Below are 19,242 nucleotides of genomic sequence, written 5' to 3'. Positions count from 1 at the left end.
TTTGGGTACACTTGACTTTTGTTGGGAGAAACAAAGATGGCTCATTATGGTCTTCGGGATAACCTGGTGTCTCCTAGTAAAAGCCAAGCACAGCCGATGATACTGAAGGGACTGTGTGCTGACATGATCACAGCAGCCCATTTTGTTTTAAAATAATCAATTCCAATGGTTAGACCCCCACCAATCATACATTTAGGACATCCTATTGACGTGCCAGAAATGTTAGTGCCCCCTATGCACAAGAACTTTACTAGAATACTGATCCTTATATACATAAGAATGTAACTACTGTAATACTGTCCCCTATAAATTAGAATATAACTACTATAACACTGCCCCTATATACAAGAATATAACTACTATAATACTGCCCCCTATAAATTAGAATATAACTACTATAACACTGCCCCTATATACAAGAATATAACTACTATAATACTGCCTCCTATATACAAGAATATAACTACTATAATACTGCCCCCTATATACAAGAATATAACTACTATAACACTGCCCCCTATATACAAGAATATAACTACTATAATACTGCCCCTATATACAAGAATATAACTACTATAATACTGCCCCTATATACAAGAATATAACTAATATAATACTGCCCCCTATATACAAGAATATAACTACTATAATACTGCCCCCTATATACAAGAATATAACTACTATAATACTGCTCCTATATACAAGAATATAACTACTATAATACTGCCCTCCTATATACAAGAACTACTGTAATACTGCCCCCTATATACAAGAATATAACTACTATAATACTGCCCCCTATATACAAGAATATAACTACTATAATACTGCCCCCTATATACAAGAATATAACTACTATAATACTGCCCCCTATATACAAGAATATAACTACTATAATACTGCCCCCTATATACAAGAATATAACTACTATAATACTGCCCCCTATATACAAGAATATAACTACTATAATACTGCCCCTATATACAAGAATATAACTACTATAATACTGCCCTCTATATACAAGAATATAACTACTATAATACTACCCCTATATACAAGAATATAACTACTATAATACTGCCCCTATATACAAGAATATAACTACTATAATACTGCCCCTATATACAAGAATATAACTACTATAATACTGCCCTCTATATACAAGAATATAACTACTATAATACTACCCCTATATACAAGAATATAACTACTATAATACTGCCCCCTATATACAAGAATATAACTACTATAATACTGCTCCTATATGCAAGAATATAACTACTATAATACTACTCCTATATGCAAGAATATAACTACTATAATACTGCCCCTATATACAAGAATATAACTACTATAATACTGCCCCTATATACAAGAATATAACTACTATAATACTGCTCCTATATACAAGAATATAACTACTATAATACTGCTCCTATATACAAGAATATAACTACTATAATACTGCTCCTATATACAAGAATATAACTACTATAATACTGCTCCTATATGCAAGAATATAACTACTATAATACTGCCCCTATATACAAGAATATAACTACTATAATTGTAAAGGATCTGCCAGACACAGCTTCTGTGTCGACGCCCGTGGGTAATTTGTCTGCACCTGCTCCTAAGTCTGAGAGAGTGACTCCATCTTCTACCACTCAGGCTGGCAGGCTTAGGAGTGGGAGAGCCTATCACAGCCTGGCCAGACGGAGCTAGCTCCCGCCCTCTGTCTATTTATACCTGCATTTCCTGCTCCTCCTTTGCCTGTGATTCTCCTGTTTCCTGGCTCTGCTGCTGCTGCTTGAACTATTTGTCCCTGCTTCATATTGACCCTGGCTTACTGACTACTCTCCTGCTCTGCGTTTGGTACCTCGTACACTCCTGGTTTGACTCGGCTCGTTCACTACTCTTGTTGCTCACGGTGTTTCCGTGGGCAACTGCCCCATTTCCCTTAGCTTCTGTGTACCCTTGTCTGTCGTGCACTTATTGAGCGTAGGGACCGTCGCCCAGTTGTACGCCATCGCCTAGGACGGGCCGTTGCAAGTAGGCAGGGACTGAGTGGCGGGTAGATTAGGGCTCACCTGTCTGTCTCCCTTCCCCGTCATTACAAATACTGCCCCTTTATACAAGAATATAACTACTATAATACTGGCCCTATATACAAGAATATAACTACTATAATACTGCCCCCTATATACCAGAATATAACTACTATAATACTGCCCCCTATATACAAGAATATAACTACTATAATACTGCCCCTATACACAATATAACTACTATAGTACTTCCGCCTATATACAAGAATTTACTATAATACTGCCCTCCTATATACAAGAACTACTGTAATACTGCCCCCTATATACAAGAATATAACTACTATAATACTGCTCCTATATACAAGAATATAACTACTATAATACTGCTCCCTATATACAAGAATATAACTACTATAATACTGCTCCTATATACAAGAATATAACTACTATAATACTGCCTCTATATACAAGAATATAACTACTATAATACTGCTCCTATATACAAGAATATAACTACTATAATACTGCCCCCTATATACAATATAACTACTATAATACTGCCCCTATATACAAGAATATAACTACTATAATACTGCTCCTATATACAAGAATATAACTACTATAATACTGCCTCTATATACAAGAATATAACTACTATAATACTGCCTCTATATACAAGAATATAACTACTATAATACTGCTCCTATATACAAGAATATAACTACTATAATACTGCCCCCATTGAGCGCCGCGGGCATAAAACAGCGAGAAATACGCTTTCTCCTGCCTCCCATTGAAGTCAATGGGAGGTCAGAGGCGGAAGCGCCCGAAGATAGGGCATGTCGCTTCTTTTTCCCCGCGAGGCAGTTTTACTGCTCGCGGGAAAAAGACGCCGACGCCCCCCATTGAAATCAATGGGAGGCTTTCTCGGGCCGTTTCTGCCGAGTTTTGTGACGCTGTTTCCGCGTCAAAAAACTCGGCAAAATACCCCGTGTGAACATAGCCTAATACTGCCCCTATACACAAGAATATAACTACTATAATACTGCCCCCTATATACAAGAATATAACTACTATAATACTGCGTACAAGACTATAACTACTATATACTGCCCCTATACACAAGAATAGAACTACTATAATACTGCCCCCTATATACAAGAATATAACTACTATAATACTGCCTCTATATACAAGAATATAACTACTATAATACTGCCCCCTATATACAAGAATATAACTACTATAATACTGCCCCCTATATACAAGAATATAACTACTATAATACTGCCTCTATATACAAGAATATAACTACTATAATACTGCCTCTATATACAAGAATATAACTACTATAATACTGCCTCTATATACAAGAATATAACTACTATAATACTACCCCCTATATACAAGAATATAACTACTATAATACTGCCCCCTATATACAAGAATATAACTACTATAATACTGCCCCCTATATACAAGAATATAACTACTATAATACTGCTCCTATATACAAGAATATAACTACTATAATACTGCCCCCTATATACAAGAATATAACTACTATAATACTGCTCCCTATATACAAGAATATAACTACTATAATACTGCTCCTATATACAGGAATATAACTACTATAATACTGCCCCCTATATACAAGAATATAACTATTATAATATTGGCCCTATATACAAGAATATAACTACTATAATACTGACCCCTATATACAAGAATATAACTACTATAATACTGCCCCCTATATACAAGAATATAACTACTATAATACTGCCCCCTATATACAAGAATATAACTACTATAATACTGCTCCTATATACAAGAATATAACTACTATAATACTGCCCCCTATATACAAGAATATAACTACTATAATACTGCCCCCTATATACAAGAATATAACTACTATAATACGGCCCCCTATATACAAGAATATAACTACTATAATACTGCCTCTATATACAAGAATATAACTACTATAATACTGCTCCTATATACAAGAATATAACTACTATAATACTGCCTCTATATACAAGAATACAACTACTATAATACTGCCCCCTATATACAAGAATATAACTACTATAATACTGCCCCCTATATACAAGAATATAACTACTATAATACTACCCCCTATATACAAGAATATAACTACTATAATACTACCCCCTATATACAAGAATATAACCACTATAATACTGCCCCTTTTGTACAACAATATGAAGCTGAACCGATAGAAGTTTCATTGACTAATAATTCAGATAATTTCACGGTAGTTGACAGTTCAGACCAGTTCATTACTGGCAGCAAAAAAAACTGGTTTCAACTCTCGTGTACGTATTCAGTGGCAGATTTCACCTGTATGAGCCCAGGAATGCTGTACGCTCAATAAGGTGACTGACAGCATCTCACACATACATTCGCCAACAATACAAAAAAAAAAAAAACATCCGTTGCTTTCTCTTCTCGGATTACAAGCAGAGCCGCCACGTTACTGGCTGATAATGAAGAGTCACTCTCTGCACCACTAAGGAGAGAAGTATGTGAACAGAACGATACGCAGGCTGCAACCAACAAGTTCCAGGGCAGTTTCTCAGCAAGAATGTCAGGTATGCCGTTAACAAGCGGACGCAGCTTTGCTGGGAAACCAACTCTTTTGATCGTGATATTCGGAGAAAAGAAAGAAGAAAAGAAAAAGGAGGTCACAGAAAGTGCACAAGACAATGAAGACGTTGCTCACCGTTCACAGAGGCATCGGGTTTTTTCTCTGATTCCACAACTTTCTGCTTTGCTGCCTAAATGCAAAGAAAGGAAACACAATCTTATGAATGAATATAGTATAAACCTAGCGGGACCGGGGAGCTGGGTAACAATACAGGTTAAGCCATCTTTCTGGATCATCGTTCGGCAGTTCTGATTATAACCCTGCATAACTACCCAGACTTGCCATTCTGGTGCCTGGTACAATCCGAATGGGAGCGGTCATGGTGGCCAAGTTGGTGGTCACCCAGCTTTCCTAAAAACAGGTCAATAAAAAGGTGGTTTACCAGGTAATCTGGCCGGTACCTACCACCAATCAAGGATAACTGCACGCCGATTGGCGCTCGTTTGCTCCATTTACAAGGAGCAACGATTGGAATGTACGAACATTAAATGGGTTATCTGGGATTTTTTTAAATGATAGGCTATCTTTAGGATAGGCGTTCATGATTAGATTGCAGGGGGGGGGGGGTGGTCAGACTCTCGGTAACCCCGCAGTTCAGCAGTTTTAAGAGGCCGCGACGCTCATACTAGCGCCGCAGCCTCATTGTTTTTACATGGATTTCTAATGTGACAACGCTGTAATACCTTGCACAGCCACCAAAGATGTAACGGCAGGTGCAAGTACAAAGGCTGCGGTGCTCGTATGAGCGGCACGGCCCCTTCAAACAGCTGATCAGCGGGGGTGCCGGGAGTCTGACCCCCCCACCAACCTAATAATGAACGCCTATCCTAAGGATAGGCTATCAATTTTAAAAAATCCGGACAACCCCTTTAATGCGATTGTTCATGCCCATACATTTTGCATCCGTTTATACAGGGAGACGTGTTGCCCAGTGCCAACAAGCGATTATTTTCTGGCCCGCATATAAGAAAGTGATCAGCCGCCAAATGAGGTTGATGTTGGTCGATCGCTGCTCTGTTCACCTGGGGCAAGGATCAGGAACAAGCGTCCGTACGAGCACTCGTTCACCAGATCATTGGCCCATGTAAAAGAACAGCTAAATTTAATTTTATAAACTTTATTGAATAGAGCAATTCTGGAGGTGTGATGAGGGGGCCGGGGCTAGGGGCGGAAATGCCGAATTCCCAAAACACATTCCATTGTGCTCCTCAAGTAGCCCCGGCCTTATACACCGTGTTACGGGGCCTTCTTCAGATACCAGGGTCCAGATAAACTCAAGAGTCATTGTTCGGTTATCTTCTCAGATAACCCACCCACAGCAAAGCCGTCTGCACCCCTCCCTTTCCAGAAAAAGGATTAATTTACTTATCAGGTATTTGTTTAGCACGAAGGAAGATTAAAGGGAAGAATGAAAGTGGGGAGAAGAAAGGCAAAAAAAATAAAAAAATATAACTATTCTCACTGTGCAGAGTACAAACAGACTTTGTTCCCATTACGGCTTCCGTTTGTAACGGATCCCGCAACGCTCGGACAGATCCGTTGCATAACAGATACCATGGACTTATAATAGGCTCTGTTGGGTTTCTCCGAATAGAACCAGCTTTCCAGAGGGAGGATCTCAAGCTCATCAAGAAATCTACGATTTTCTTACGTGGCCACTAGAGGGCACTGCAGGGTACAGTATATATACATATATGGGATTTTAAAGCTCTTGGAAAATCCAGATCCTCCTTGCGGAAATCTAGCTGGTGGGGGAGGGGGGGGGGGTCTTAAACTGGCCACGCACCTATAGATGGATGTCGGCCATACAAGATATTCCTCCCAGCCCCGTCATACACATAAACGCCCGGCCGAGCATACACGTGTTCTCAATAGGAAGAAGTGAGTAAACCACTAAAAGGGAACGCTCTCTGCATATCTCCCTAAAAACTAAAGAATCAGGCATGTTGAAATCCAACAGCCTGACATCTGCTATTGGGGGTGGGGGGGTGTCAGGTCACCGCCATGCAAAAGATGGTCGGCCGATCCCGGCGGGTTTTGCCGACATTCATCTAATGGCTTTGGTCACCTTTCAGGCTACACTGTGACTTTGCCCGCAAACAGGTCGCGTGTCCAAAGATTACGGTATTGCTGTGTACCTCGCACTAATGTAAGTGAATGTGGCCACATTGAGACAGGCAACTTGCCGTCATTTGATAGTCGCAAGAAATCAAATTTGGATCTCTTGCGACATCGTGACAACTTGCGTCACTTCCATTACTGCGAGGTACACAACGATCTTTAGACGTGTGACCTGTGTTGCTGCCAAAGTGGCCGGTAGCCCTAGCCCAAGGGCAACGCTCCCTGGGAAGTATGAAAAATATCTGTTAACTAGTAGGAAACGATTTAACTAGTGGCATCTATGGGAGACGACCCTTATTCTGTACTGATGAGGAACATCTCCTCCGCACAGTGCTGTAGACAGATGGGGGGGGGGGGGGGGGTCTCTGGTTCAGCTGATCACCCAAGTCATGTTTCAAGGCTCTATAAAGGGTTGGGCATGGACTTACAGGGAATTTACCTATAGGTGGCAGTAGAGAGACCGCTTTCTTCCTTCTGGAGGAGAGATATTCTGCATAGGAGTTTAAAAACCTATTCTAATTAAATATATATTCTGTCCATGTGCAATGTCCACTACTTATTATAGCGGGTTTGAGGCCATTCTACTATTTTCTGCACCGGTGGCTCGAATAAACTTCCCCTTGAGAAACATTACAATACACTTGCTGATTCAAGTCCAATAAATTGTTCACCAAGGGCTCGGACATTCATACTGCTTAATTATTTCCCCCGTGCAACAACCAGCGGATGCACCGATCTCTCCATTTTGACCCGAAAACCCAAGCAGCGATATTATAGTAATTGCCTCATTTACGTTGGATCTATATATGAACCAGCAGCTGCAGGAACTCAGCCCTTCCCCCTACACTCCAAGATAGTGGTTTATGGCTGGGCAGTTTTTGCAGCTGCTAATCTGGTACGGGCAGATGGTAAAAAATTCAGTTTCGGTATAGGACGCCAATAGATATAGATTAGGATATTGCTAGAATAGCAATTCCTTAATATCTAATAGTCTGTATGAAGAAAGGGGGGGGGGGGTCAACCCATTACTATAGGAAACCATACAAGGACCCCACTCCGTTGCATCTCAGTGACTTGCAACTCAGGTCAATTCTGTACATGGAAACAGAGTGCGTAGGGAGCGGACAGTGACATCAGGGCAGGGTTTATACGGACATTACCAGCACATTATTGTATTACATTACAGGTAATAAGCGCTTTTGAAATTCCCCAGTGAAGCACAAAGTCTCGCTGTTAGAGAAGGTTAAATCTGGAAGCAGCGACCTACAGAAAGTGCTTTTACTGCAGCGAGAGCAGACTGGCCGTCTCAGATGCTGGAATGTTATAGGACTGGCCGGACAGTTGCAGAGGACTACGGTGCATCAAAGCGACCCCTGTCACACAAATCACCTGTTTACTGTCAGACGTAAGAAGTCAACAAAATACCTTGGGTTTCTTTTCCAGATCGGCTTCTGTCTTGGGGCCGAGTAAGTGCAGAACCTGCGAAAGGTCATAGGGGTTAATAGCCTACAGGTCAAAGGAAGCTGAGATATCAGCAAGGAATGTGGATGAGAAAATTGCACTCTCACCACCCACGGAATTATTCTAAGCAATTATCTAGCAAACAAACGTTACAATTATTTATCCCCCCAGAACCCAATGGTCCCGAACTCTCCTTACAGTCAATAAGAAAATGATGGATTGGTAGGAAATTCCCAGAGAGCAAGTCAGGGTCAGGTAGTTGCTTAAAGAGGCTCTGTCACAAGATTATCAAACCCCTATCTCCTATTGAACGTGATGGGCGCTGCAATGTAGATAACAGCAAAGTTTTTTTTTAAATGATCATTTTTGCCCAAGTTATGAGCAATTTTATATTTATGCAAATGAGCTTTTCAATGGACAACTGGGAGTGTTTTCTCGTTTTACCAACTGGGCGTGTATTGTGTTTTTACCAACTGGGCGTTGGGAATAGAAGTGTATGATGCTGACAAATCAGCGTCATACACTTATCATTCCCACCCAGCTTCTTTCACTGCAGACACACAGCCTGACGTCACCCACAGGTCCATCAACCTTGGCGTCGGAAGAGAGAAGACACATCGGCTCCAGGCGTCAGAGGGTACAGTTGAATCTGCAGCAGCATCACCGTGTGCAGGTAAGCATAGTAAACTCCCTAGAGACGGGCATATTACCCTCTCGGACGCCTGGAGCCGATGTATCTTCTCTGTCCGACGCCAAGGTTGAAGGACCTGTGGGTGACGTCACGCTGCGTGTCAGCAGTGAAAGAAGCTGGGTGGGAACGATGAGAAGTGTATGATGCGGATTTGTCAGCGGCATACACTTCTATTCACAATGCCCAGTTGGTAAAACGAGAAAACACGCCCAGTTGGCAATTAGAAAGGCTCATTTGCATAAATATATTGAATTGCTCATAACTTGGTCAAAAATTATCGATTTAAAAAAAAAAAATACTTTTTTTTTACTGTTCTCTACATTGCAGCGCCGATCACATTCAATAGGAGATAGGGGTTTGATAATCTGGTGACAGAGCGTCTTTAAAGGGGCTGAAGAGGTGCCAGGGGCAACCTATGACTGCTACAGAAAATTACTGGGCATCTAGTGAAGTCAGTGGACACCCTCAATTGTAAAGCTGTCCCTACACAGAGAGGTGCCCCTACTTCTTCATGAACATGCAGAGTATATATGTTTAAGTATGGGGATAAGCGGCTGCCATTCACCTCGGATGCCACGTATAGAAAGAAAATCTAACAAGACCAATCCGTGCCCGAATTAGATGGTCTTTCTGTTAGGATCAGAGGGTCCTGCTGACAAATCGAACGCTTATGGACAGCTTGAAGGGGTTTTTTTACCCCACAGGCATTGCTGGTGTATTATTTGTCTGTGACAAATGTTTGTTCCGTAGGTTTCTGATTACGAAGAGCATCATGAGGCCCCTATACGAATAAAATATAGGTCAACCTCCCCACCAACCCCGCTTAAATCAGCGCACCCTTAGCGGGTAGTCCTATTAATAAACCCAGAGCAGCTTTTCAATAATATGGAAAGAATGGAGAGATCCCCGGTTACCTGCATGTCCACTTCATTCTTGATGATTTTTCCATCGGCCCATTTGAGTCTGTTCTTTGCCTCCCCTACGAGAGTAAACCCATAAAATGGATTAGATAATGAGATGGAGAATAATACAGCACATATAGAGCAGCCAGATTGTGGGTGGAAAGACAAAAAGATCCCAAGAACACAGCCAAGTAATAATAAAGCGACTGCGTTAGTGAATCTGTTGCCAGCGAATATATTCCCATTTCTATATTATATCTGTGGGTGCCATTGTGCCCTATGAAGGGCCCCCCAAACAGCCATTTGTCTGAGGCAAAGTGTGCATTGTATGCAAATTAAAACTGCCTCTTGACTTGATTGGCCTTGAAGTACCATGTGGTGCCCGTTGGCCAATAGGGCGAAGAGGCAGCTTAATTTTCATGCCGAACGCGCAGTAGCACCCGCGGATTGATGATACATGCTCTAAACCAGCGGCAGATTGATAGAACAGAGTATGTCAACTTACCCATTAGCAGACCCATATTAAAGCGATACCGCTCGGCAAACAGCTGATCTTTATACTTCTGGATAGCAGCTTCAACCTAAAAGGGAAAAACAATATAATAAGAAAACATATAAAGTGTCAAACACATCACCAAGAGCTTATCTGAACTCCTGTAAGGCAGGTAGACAGTGCGTGGTTCCTATTTCAGATTACTGTACAGCGTCTGGTGTAAAAAAATAAAATAAAAAAATAAAGACACTTCCCAAAGAAAGTCCTGTACAGCCACTGTACCAGCAGGGAATGCTGGGAGATTTCAACTCTGAAGCTTGCAGAATTATGAGTGCAGCTCTGGAGTATTCTACAGAATAACTTCGGTCACAGTGACTCCACCAGCAGAATAGTGAGTGCAGCTCTGGAGTATAATACAGGATGTAACTCAGGATCAGTACAGGATAAGTAATGTAATGTATGTACACAGTGACTCCACCAGCAGAATAGTGAGTGCAGCTCTGGAGTATAATACAGGATGTAACTCAGGATCAGTACAGGATAAGTAATGTAATGTATGTGTACAGTGACTCCACCAGCAGAATAGTGAGTGCAGCTCTGGAGTATAATACAGGATGTAACTCAGAATCTGTACAGGATAAGTAATGTAATGTATGTGTACAGTGACTCCACCAGCAGAATAGTGAGTGCAGCTCTGGAGTAGAATACAGGATGTAACTCAGGATCAGTACAGGATAAGTAATGTAATGTATGTACACAGTGACAACACTTATGTAGAATATATTACAGATATTTATCCCAACTCAACTATAAACATGCACGGCTGAGCAAAGACGTTTATTTTGAAGGGGAGAGGGGACTAAAACGGAAGGCTGACCGCTCTGGCAGGCACTTATATCCCATGGAAACAAAGTATTCGGGCATGTTGTCGGAAGTCCCACCATACACATAAGATGGACCGAAATATCTCTAGTGTACAGCCAATTAAAACCTTCTGGTCTGGTGAAATTAACTCTGTCCTGCAAACAAGTGCTGGATTACATGACTTTCTTGGATTATTAAATGCCAGACCAAGTGGAAATAGTGAAAATTTTATTTTTAATGTAAACGCTGAAAGAAACCAGCAAATTCCATTACTTACAGCTTCTTCTATCTGCTCCGGTGTCATAGTAACTCCGACTCCACATTCTCTCTCAAAATCAGCAGTATCGATGGGGTCCAGGGGATGTTCCTTTACATATTCCAAGGCGGCTGGAGATCATGAAAAATCAAGAGAGGAGGGGGGGGGCGTGAGCAGGTTGGCACAAAATGAACTGCCAAGGGGAGGAAAAAGAAGAGCAGGTAATGAATGAAAATAAGAGGACAGGGAGCTCCATGTCCATACACGGTGATCCTCCCTGGGGCAAATTTAATTTAAACACAGAAGTTCAATAAAAAATTTTTTTGGGGAGAAATCCTCATGGCACGCATAGACAAGAGTTTGCAAGTATCCTGAAGTGAACCTTTAACCAAGTCAAGTATACAAATCTACCCTGTATAGATACAAAAGCAATACACAATATAAAAATAAAAAGAGTAGCCCTTTCATACCCTCGATACTGTACAGATGACCATACGGTCAGAACAATAGACAGCCCCTTTAAACGGAACACTCGTGGGGAAAACAAGTACTGTTGGGCCTAGCGCAGGGTCTGAGGGGGCGGAGCATGACACAGGGATCCTCTCTGATGTTGTTTGAAAGCCGGTGTCATGCTCCGCCCTCTCAGGCCTTGTACTCCACATTGGGACTCCTCTATCAAAACAGAAAAACTGCTCCTGTTGCCCATGGTAACCAGAGTTCAGCTTTTATTTCTTAAGTTGGTCTGGAAAAATTAAAGCTGCACTGTGATTGGTTGCGAAGGGCAAAAACAAAATACAGGGAAATTTTTCCTTAGTCAGTTTTGATAATTGAAGGCTGGCAGATCGGTTTTCTCCCGAGTGTCAGGATGGTCTCATTCAGACGGGCGTAAAATCAGACCGGGTTTGACTTTTTGCGACTATCACAAGTTCGCCCGCCACCTTTTTTACCATACGCACACATTGAGCTCGCCCTACAGTCATTTATCATATGCAAAACTTACCGTTCACCTGCAGATCTGTGGCGATTTTCTTGTTGATGACGTATCCGACAAGGAACCCCAGTCTTTTCGTATCCTTAATGCGGGTTGACACGTTATAAATGAGGGTGCCGATGACCTTGTCAATTGACGGTCCCAACACCGCCTGGGCCTGAAATGAAGAAAAGGTCCATATAACTTACAGGTCAAGAAAGCAGCAGCAACAATATAGGAGAAGGCGGATGTATCACTACATAACCGTGTAGATTTACCATTCGGGGCTCTAGGAAAGTTGGGTGATACTCCGAAAAGAGCTCTAATGGCGGCCATATTAGCTACCACCCAGTATTAGGACGCTCCACCCTGAAGCCAGAAGGAGATATCTCCAGCAGAGCTGTGTAAAGGGTTAATTCTGTGATGAGGCGGCAGTAACCAGAGACCCGCTCCCCCTAACAAGTTCTGAATACTTTGCCATTTGCTGCTGACGTCACTGGACAGCTCTGGTTTTGCGCCGGTGATTGAATGCTGCAGCCGGAGCGGTGCACACTGACAAACTGGAAATAAATCCTCCGGAGATCGACAGGCGTTACATTTATCAGAGAGCAAGTGTCCGGCTGTCTGAAATGAATAGATATGACATACACCGTGTATTACGGAGTGGAGCGCAACACAAGAACGAAGCAGAGGAGACGGACCCCATGTGTATAACCAGATCCGTGCCGAAGTCCTCAAATTCTGAACGGGAGAATGGGGCCGGATAAAACTTAGATATAAGAGATAGATACTCAAGCCTAGCTTCCCTAAGGCCCTGTTCACACTGAGTTTTTTTTACACCGTTTTTGCCTCGGAAACTATGGCAAAAAACAACCAAAATTGCCTCCCATTGATATCAATGGGTGGTGGTGGGAGTTTTTTTTTCCCATGAGCGGAAAAAAAAACAAAAAAAAACGACATGTCCTATCTTGAGGCGCTTTCCGGCTAAAAAACCCCATTGAAATCAATGTGAGACGGAAGACACCACTAGGGGCCGCTGCGTTTTGACGTGCTTTATGGCAAAAACCGCTCGCATTTTTCTTACTCTGCCTGTTGAAGAGGTTAAAAAAAACAAAAAAAAAAACACTAAATTTGCGGCCAAAAAAAATACCTGTGGTGCAAAACCACCTAAAAAAAAACAGAGCTGATTTTTCCTGGCAGAATTTTGTGCCTGCAAGAAACTGTGTGAACAGGACCTTAGGGTACGAACAATACACAGCGTAAACATTGCGGAGAATCCGCAGCGTATTACAGTAGCAGCACTGGGGGGAGGGGGGGGGGGGACAGCAGAGGAAACATGCCGTCGAAAAAAAAAAATATGCATATAAAATTGACCTGTCGTGCCGTTTCTTCAACTGCAGCATGTCAATTAATGCTGCGGATTCGCATCTCTTCTGTTGCGTGTTTTCCCATTGAATTCAATGGAGTGCTTAAACCCGCAGCAAAGTGGTGTGTGTTGCAATATTTGCAATGGAATCACAGTGATTCCGCCGCAAAAAAGGCAAGTAAGTAAAGAAATTAAAAAATAATAAAAAGTTATGCTTACCCAGAGTTCTTTGCTTCTCCTGTCCGGCCTCCCTGGATGACATTGCAGGCCATGTGACCTCTGCAGGAAATCATAGGCTGCAGCAGTCACATGGTCTGCAACATCATCCAGGGAGGCCGGAGCGGACGTCAGAGGAGGGAGGGGGTAAGTATGTGCGATAATTTACGCAGCAGAATTTACAACCGAAATTCCGGGATTTCGGACGGCATTCCCTGCGGCGACAGGCCCGATACACTGCGCAGCTTGACACCCTGAATATGCCGTGTGTTCCTACCCTAAAGGTAAACTTTGTTAGGAGGCGGATCAAATTTGCAGCGTATTATTCAGAATGCTTTACTGCATTCAAAGAACCATAACTTTATTTTTTTCGCTGACGTTGCTGTATAAGGTCTTGTTGTTCCCTTTTCATGGTGTACTTTTTGGGGGATAATCGCTGATTCGGTACATAAAATTTTGCAATCGTTTAAAGAAATTTTTGAAGCTTTTATTATTTTTTTTTTTACATAGTTGTCCGAACACCTAAAATGATTGCGATCGTTATAATAGCCATGTATCCCAATTCACAGGCAGCAGTTAGGGAATACGCCGGGTATGCACTATCAGGATTAGGATGTCACCAAGTTCTTCATATCATTGCAAAGTGGAGGTGGTGAGGCACTGGAATCCAACGATGGTCCCCCATTGCTCTAAAAAGGGAAAGCTGCACCTGTACAATCGCGATCTATCAGGTCATCACAAGGTCAAGCTGAATTTGACCACTAGGGGACTATGGCTCTACTTAGCTCGGCTTGGCCATGTATTACGTAGTCAGCCATTCATTTCAAAAGCCCCATGTAATACCGCATTCACCCTAAAGTGGAAAAGAGTGGCAGAAAAAAAAAAAAAAGTTCCCCCAGCAATCAAATGACAAAATTCTGGCTGCCCCGCAGTTACCACTAGGTGGAGCTACCAATAGATATTTAATTATTTTTTTTTTACATATCTGTCGTCAGTTAGCTCCCTCTAGTGGTGGCTTCAGCCCAGATTTTTTTTTCAGAAATACGGAGCTTCAATTCTTAGAGATATCAGCACAGAGTTGTAGATCTATTTAAATTAAATAGAGGTTGGTAATCTACAGCAAAGAAATAAGAAAAAGACAGAAAAGGCATCCGCTTTACTTCTGGCTTCCTGAACCATCGGGTTTTGTGTAGACTTTGCCGTTGGACCCAAGTAAGCGACATGGCGACGTATCACACGACATCTAGCAGTTACCACATGACATATAGATCTGGGATTTCCACCGTTAGTCTACATTACGCACACGTGAATTACCTTTCCTTGTGAGAATAAGCCAGGGTGGGGGGACAGGGAAGGAAATGACCCATCATTATATAAACCTGTAATCCTGGTAACAACCTGACTTATCCCAGAGGACAAAACCTCCCGGGCGGCAGAATTTCGACTTCTCCTGGAGCGTACGGGATGCATCTTCATTACAGCAGAGTGGTGGAGCTTTCAAGGTGAGAAGGGGGGCGTCCAATTTTAGAGAAATGCTATTTATATATTATAGGTGGAACCTATAGTTAATTTTAACTTACTGGAGCCCCCTTACTTCACAGAGGAGCGGGTCCTTCCAGCTGCCCCTGGCATCAAAGCTCTGCAAGATCCTACATTGTGTGCATGACTCCCGGGCTAAAAGAGCGATACCCTTCCAACACCCCGTTTAAACTATATTAATGTCTATATTTATCCCTACTGGCGGGGTGGAGAAGAAAGCGGTGGAGCAAAAGTTTCAACCGGCAAAAATCCGCCTATAGCAGATCTACAAGCACCTTTTGTAAACCACCATAAAAACCGTATTGATAACAGATCTTGCTCCAGATGAGGGGTTGCCAAGAGGAGCCATGCAGAATGTGCAGGAGGGGCCCCCCCCCTCCCCCCAATATGTGAGGGAAGGGGATAGATCACACGAGACAAAAATAAATCAGCGTTTGACATCTACCTTATTTCTGATTAGTGTCCTGGTGTGACCAGCGTGCTGGGAGTATAGTAAAGATCGATTACAGCAGGATGCGGCTCATGGTGCAGTAAAAGGATGGCCGCCACAACTTGTGCAAGAGATAAAGGGTCACTTGAGGATACGGATCATAAATCACTTCACTCACCCCAAAATAAGGCGGCCTACTACTCTACAGATCGATCACATAGTTATATGCAGCACGGGTTTGGACCTCAGTCTTAGGCCGGGTTCACACAAGCATGTTCGGTCCGTAAAATACGGACCGTACGTCGGCCGCATTTCCCAGACCGAATGCACTTTAGGGAGCCAGGCACCTAGCATAATAGTGATCTAGGTCGCCCGGTGTCACTGCCTCGCTGTGGGAAAACCGTCCCGAACTGAAAGCATGATTACAGTACAGGACAGTTGTCCCGCAGCGAGGCAGAGACTCCTAGCGTCGTACATAACTATGATGTTAGGAGCCCGGCTCCCTGCAGTGTGTTCGGTCCGCGAAACGCGTCCGACGTACGGTTCGCATTTTACGGATCGAACATGCTCGTGTGAACCCGGCCTTAATCTACATATAATACACAGTGCTCCAGTCACACTTAGAGCTGCATCCAGATTTCTGCTAGCTACTAAACAGAATGCTTCACGGAATTGTGAGAGATGTAGTGTTTCATACAGGACTGTGCAGGGTGTGGTGTATAGGGAGGTCATAGAGAAGGTCTCCCCTGATTGTGACTTGAGAGTAAAAGGTGCCCAAAGATTTCGGTGAGACTCACCCACTTTCTAATGAGGATTTGTGAACATCTCGTTTTTGGCATCTGTTTAATGTAGGAGCAGTGACTGATACCCAACAGTGGCAACCGCCACCATAGAGTGTAATGGCATAAGTTAAAAGTATACATTATAAACTCATGACGTATACATTAAATGGATACCATTATAGTCGATAGTGTCACTATTAGGCTATTGAAAAGCCCCGTTTTAGTATACGTTAGACGGCAGCGACATACGTCACCCATAGACTCCCACAAGTTGGAAAAGCGTAGCGCACTGAGCTATTATATCCTATATTACATCCTAACCTATAATCACCTGGCGTAGGCCAAAAGGACACAGGAGCCCTATGAACCCATTAGGCCTTATTCAGACGAACGTGTAAATAGCCCGTGTGACGGAGGGTTTTTTTTTGGGGGGGGGGGGGGGTCCGTCACACGGCTGCATGTATTTTTATGGGGCTATTCACACGGCCGTTGTATTAACAGACTGCGTGAAGGGCCGTGAAAAAATAGGACACGTCCTATTTTTGTCCGTTTTCACAGATCCCTCAATAGACTCAAGTCTATGAGGAATGTGAAAATGAGTCCCGCATGGGAGAATGTCAGACGTAATAATAAATAAAGCCTTAGCGTGCACGTCAGCAGCTTTACTGACGTACACGCTGAAAGCAGGGCCATAAAATAACACACAGATGACGTTCATACGCTGTCCGTGGTTTTCACGGTGCCATGCACTTGAATGGGTGAGACTGAGGCACAAACACGGACAGGAATACGACTTGCAGTTCGGTGCCACGGCCCCCACACGCATCCGTTAAAACCACGGTCGTGTGTATGGGGCCATAGAAATAAATGGGTCAGTGTGATATCCGTTAAAAAAACGGATTGCACACCAACGAAAACAACGGTCGTGTGCATGAGGCCTAAGCAAGAGACATGTGACCAAGCTGCAAACGAGGAGGAAACATTCAATTTACTGTAAACCACTTGACATTTCTGTGTTTTCACTTTCATCAGACGCGGCTGGAACAGAACACGAAAAGTTGTGCAATTCTCTGACGAGCAGTAACAAGGCCGAATGCTTCGTACTGACCGACGAGGTCATTCACTCACAGTATTTGCTGAGGGTTATTGCGAATTATTACATTTATGGCCTAACTGTAGGTTTCCCAGCTCTGGGATGGGGCCTTGTGTATAGGATTAGGAAAACATGGCTGCTTTGTTCCAGATACAGCCTCACCCGTGGTCCACAGGTGGTGTCTGGTATTGCAGCTTGGCTACATTGAAGCAAATGGGGCTGAGCTGCAATACCACACACAACCTGTGGTCAGGTGTGGCGCTATTTTTTTTTATTCCTGGTTCCTACCCTTTTAAACTTGGCTGCAAGACGTAGAAGCAAGGGAGAGATGGCTCTGTTTCTCTTGTAGTCTATGAGAATAACGGATACAGCCAAGTCAGTCATAACACGCGTAGACTTTCATGGCTTTCCGGCTTCTCCTTTCTCTTGCAGCCGAGTATAACATCAAAACGAGGTTTACTGGACCGTATTTCACCCGACAGGTAGGACTCCGTACATTTACAGCATACTCAAGGATATGATATTAATGTAATTTGTTGGAATACTGCAGAGTTTAACTCTGCCGAGTGTTCAGACGTAAAAAACGGCACAATATGTACACCCAGTGAATGCCCAAAAATCAGAGGCAGGTTCTTAAAGTTGGGGTATGTTCACCAAAGCCTGAAATATTGCAAAAATGTCACTGTACTCGGCCGTAAATAGCCCTTACAATGCACTGGAGCTCATGTACAGCTCCAGCGCAGCTATCCCTACCCCAAATGTGGGTGGACTTCTCCACGTCACAAATTAATGATGTCACAATGGCAGTAGATAAAGAGGTCACAAACCCCATCATATCTGGCACTACTCAATATTATGAGCCAGTCCACAGTATGGAGAGATCAGCCGAACATCTCCTGCCTGGCTGTCAGTCATTGCCGATCAACCATTGATGCCATCAGCCATCACCATAGTGAGACCCAGCCTCAGAAACACAACACCGGCCTCTACGTCACACAGGTGAAAGGTACATTTTACATAGAGAGTGATGACGAAGCTCAGGAAACAAACGACTACTCGTCTGCACCCCTGACGTAGGTGTCATTATACAGCGCACCTACTACACAAAGACCAGAGGCTGCGAAGCCAGTTTTACATCCTGGCCCCAACGCCCTTAGCCTTTTCTTTCAAGAGCTTAATTATGGGGTTAGTTGAACCGACGCAGGTTTCTCTACCCTACAACATTGTCATATTTAAAGGGTTTGTATACTTTTCCAAACCAAATGCTTGTATTGTTCCAGTGCATCCAAGAATCAAATTATAGCAACTTCGTAAATAGATGTAATAAAAA

General features: G+C 42.9%; 1 protein-coding gene across 1 annotated transcript in view; it reads right to left on the bottom strand.

Annotated features, from left to right (window-relative positions):
- QARS1 (glutaminyl-tRNA synthetase 1) overlaps positions 1-19,242 on the bottom strand; it is a 49,158-nt gene that overhangs the window by 24,727 nt on the left and 5,189 nt on the right. Inside the window, exons 2-7 of the mRNA XM_075831728.1 lie at positions 12,517-12,664; positions 11,538-11,647; positions 10,409-10,484; positions 9,916-9,980; positions 8,275-8,328; positions 4,804-4,858 (exon numbers count right to left, since the gene is read on the bottom strand). Of these exons, the coding sequence (XP_075687843.1) occupies positions 4,804-4,858; positions 8,275-8,328; positions 9,916-9,980; positions 10,409-10,484; positions 11,538-11,647; positions 12,517-12,664 (508 nt within the window). The remainder of the gene's footprint in view (positions 1-4,803; positions 4,859-8,274; positions 8,329-9,915; positions 9,981-10,408; positions 10,485-11,537; positions 11,648-12,516; positions 12,665-19,242) is intronic.

Source organism: Rhinoderma darwinii, chromosome 7 (assembly GCF_050947455.1).
Source record: "Rhinoderma darwinii isolate aRhiDar2 chromosome 7, aRhiDar2.hap1, whole genome shotgun sequence".
Classification (NCBI taxonomy): Eukaryota; Metazoa; Chordata; class Amphibia; order Anura; family Rhinodermatidae; genus Rhinoderma; species Rhinoderma darwinii.
The sequence above is the reverse complement of the archived record's forward strand: the minus strand, read 5'-3'. Positions and strand labels throughout refer to the sequence as shown.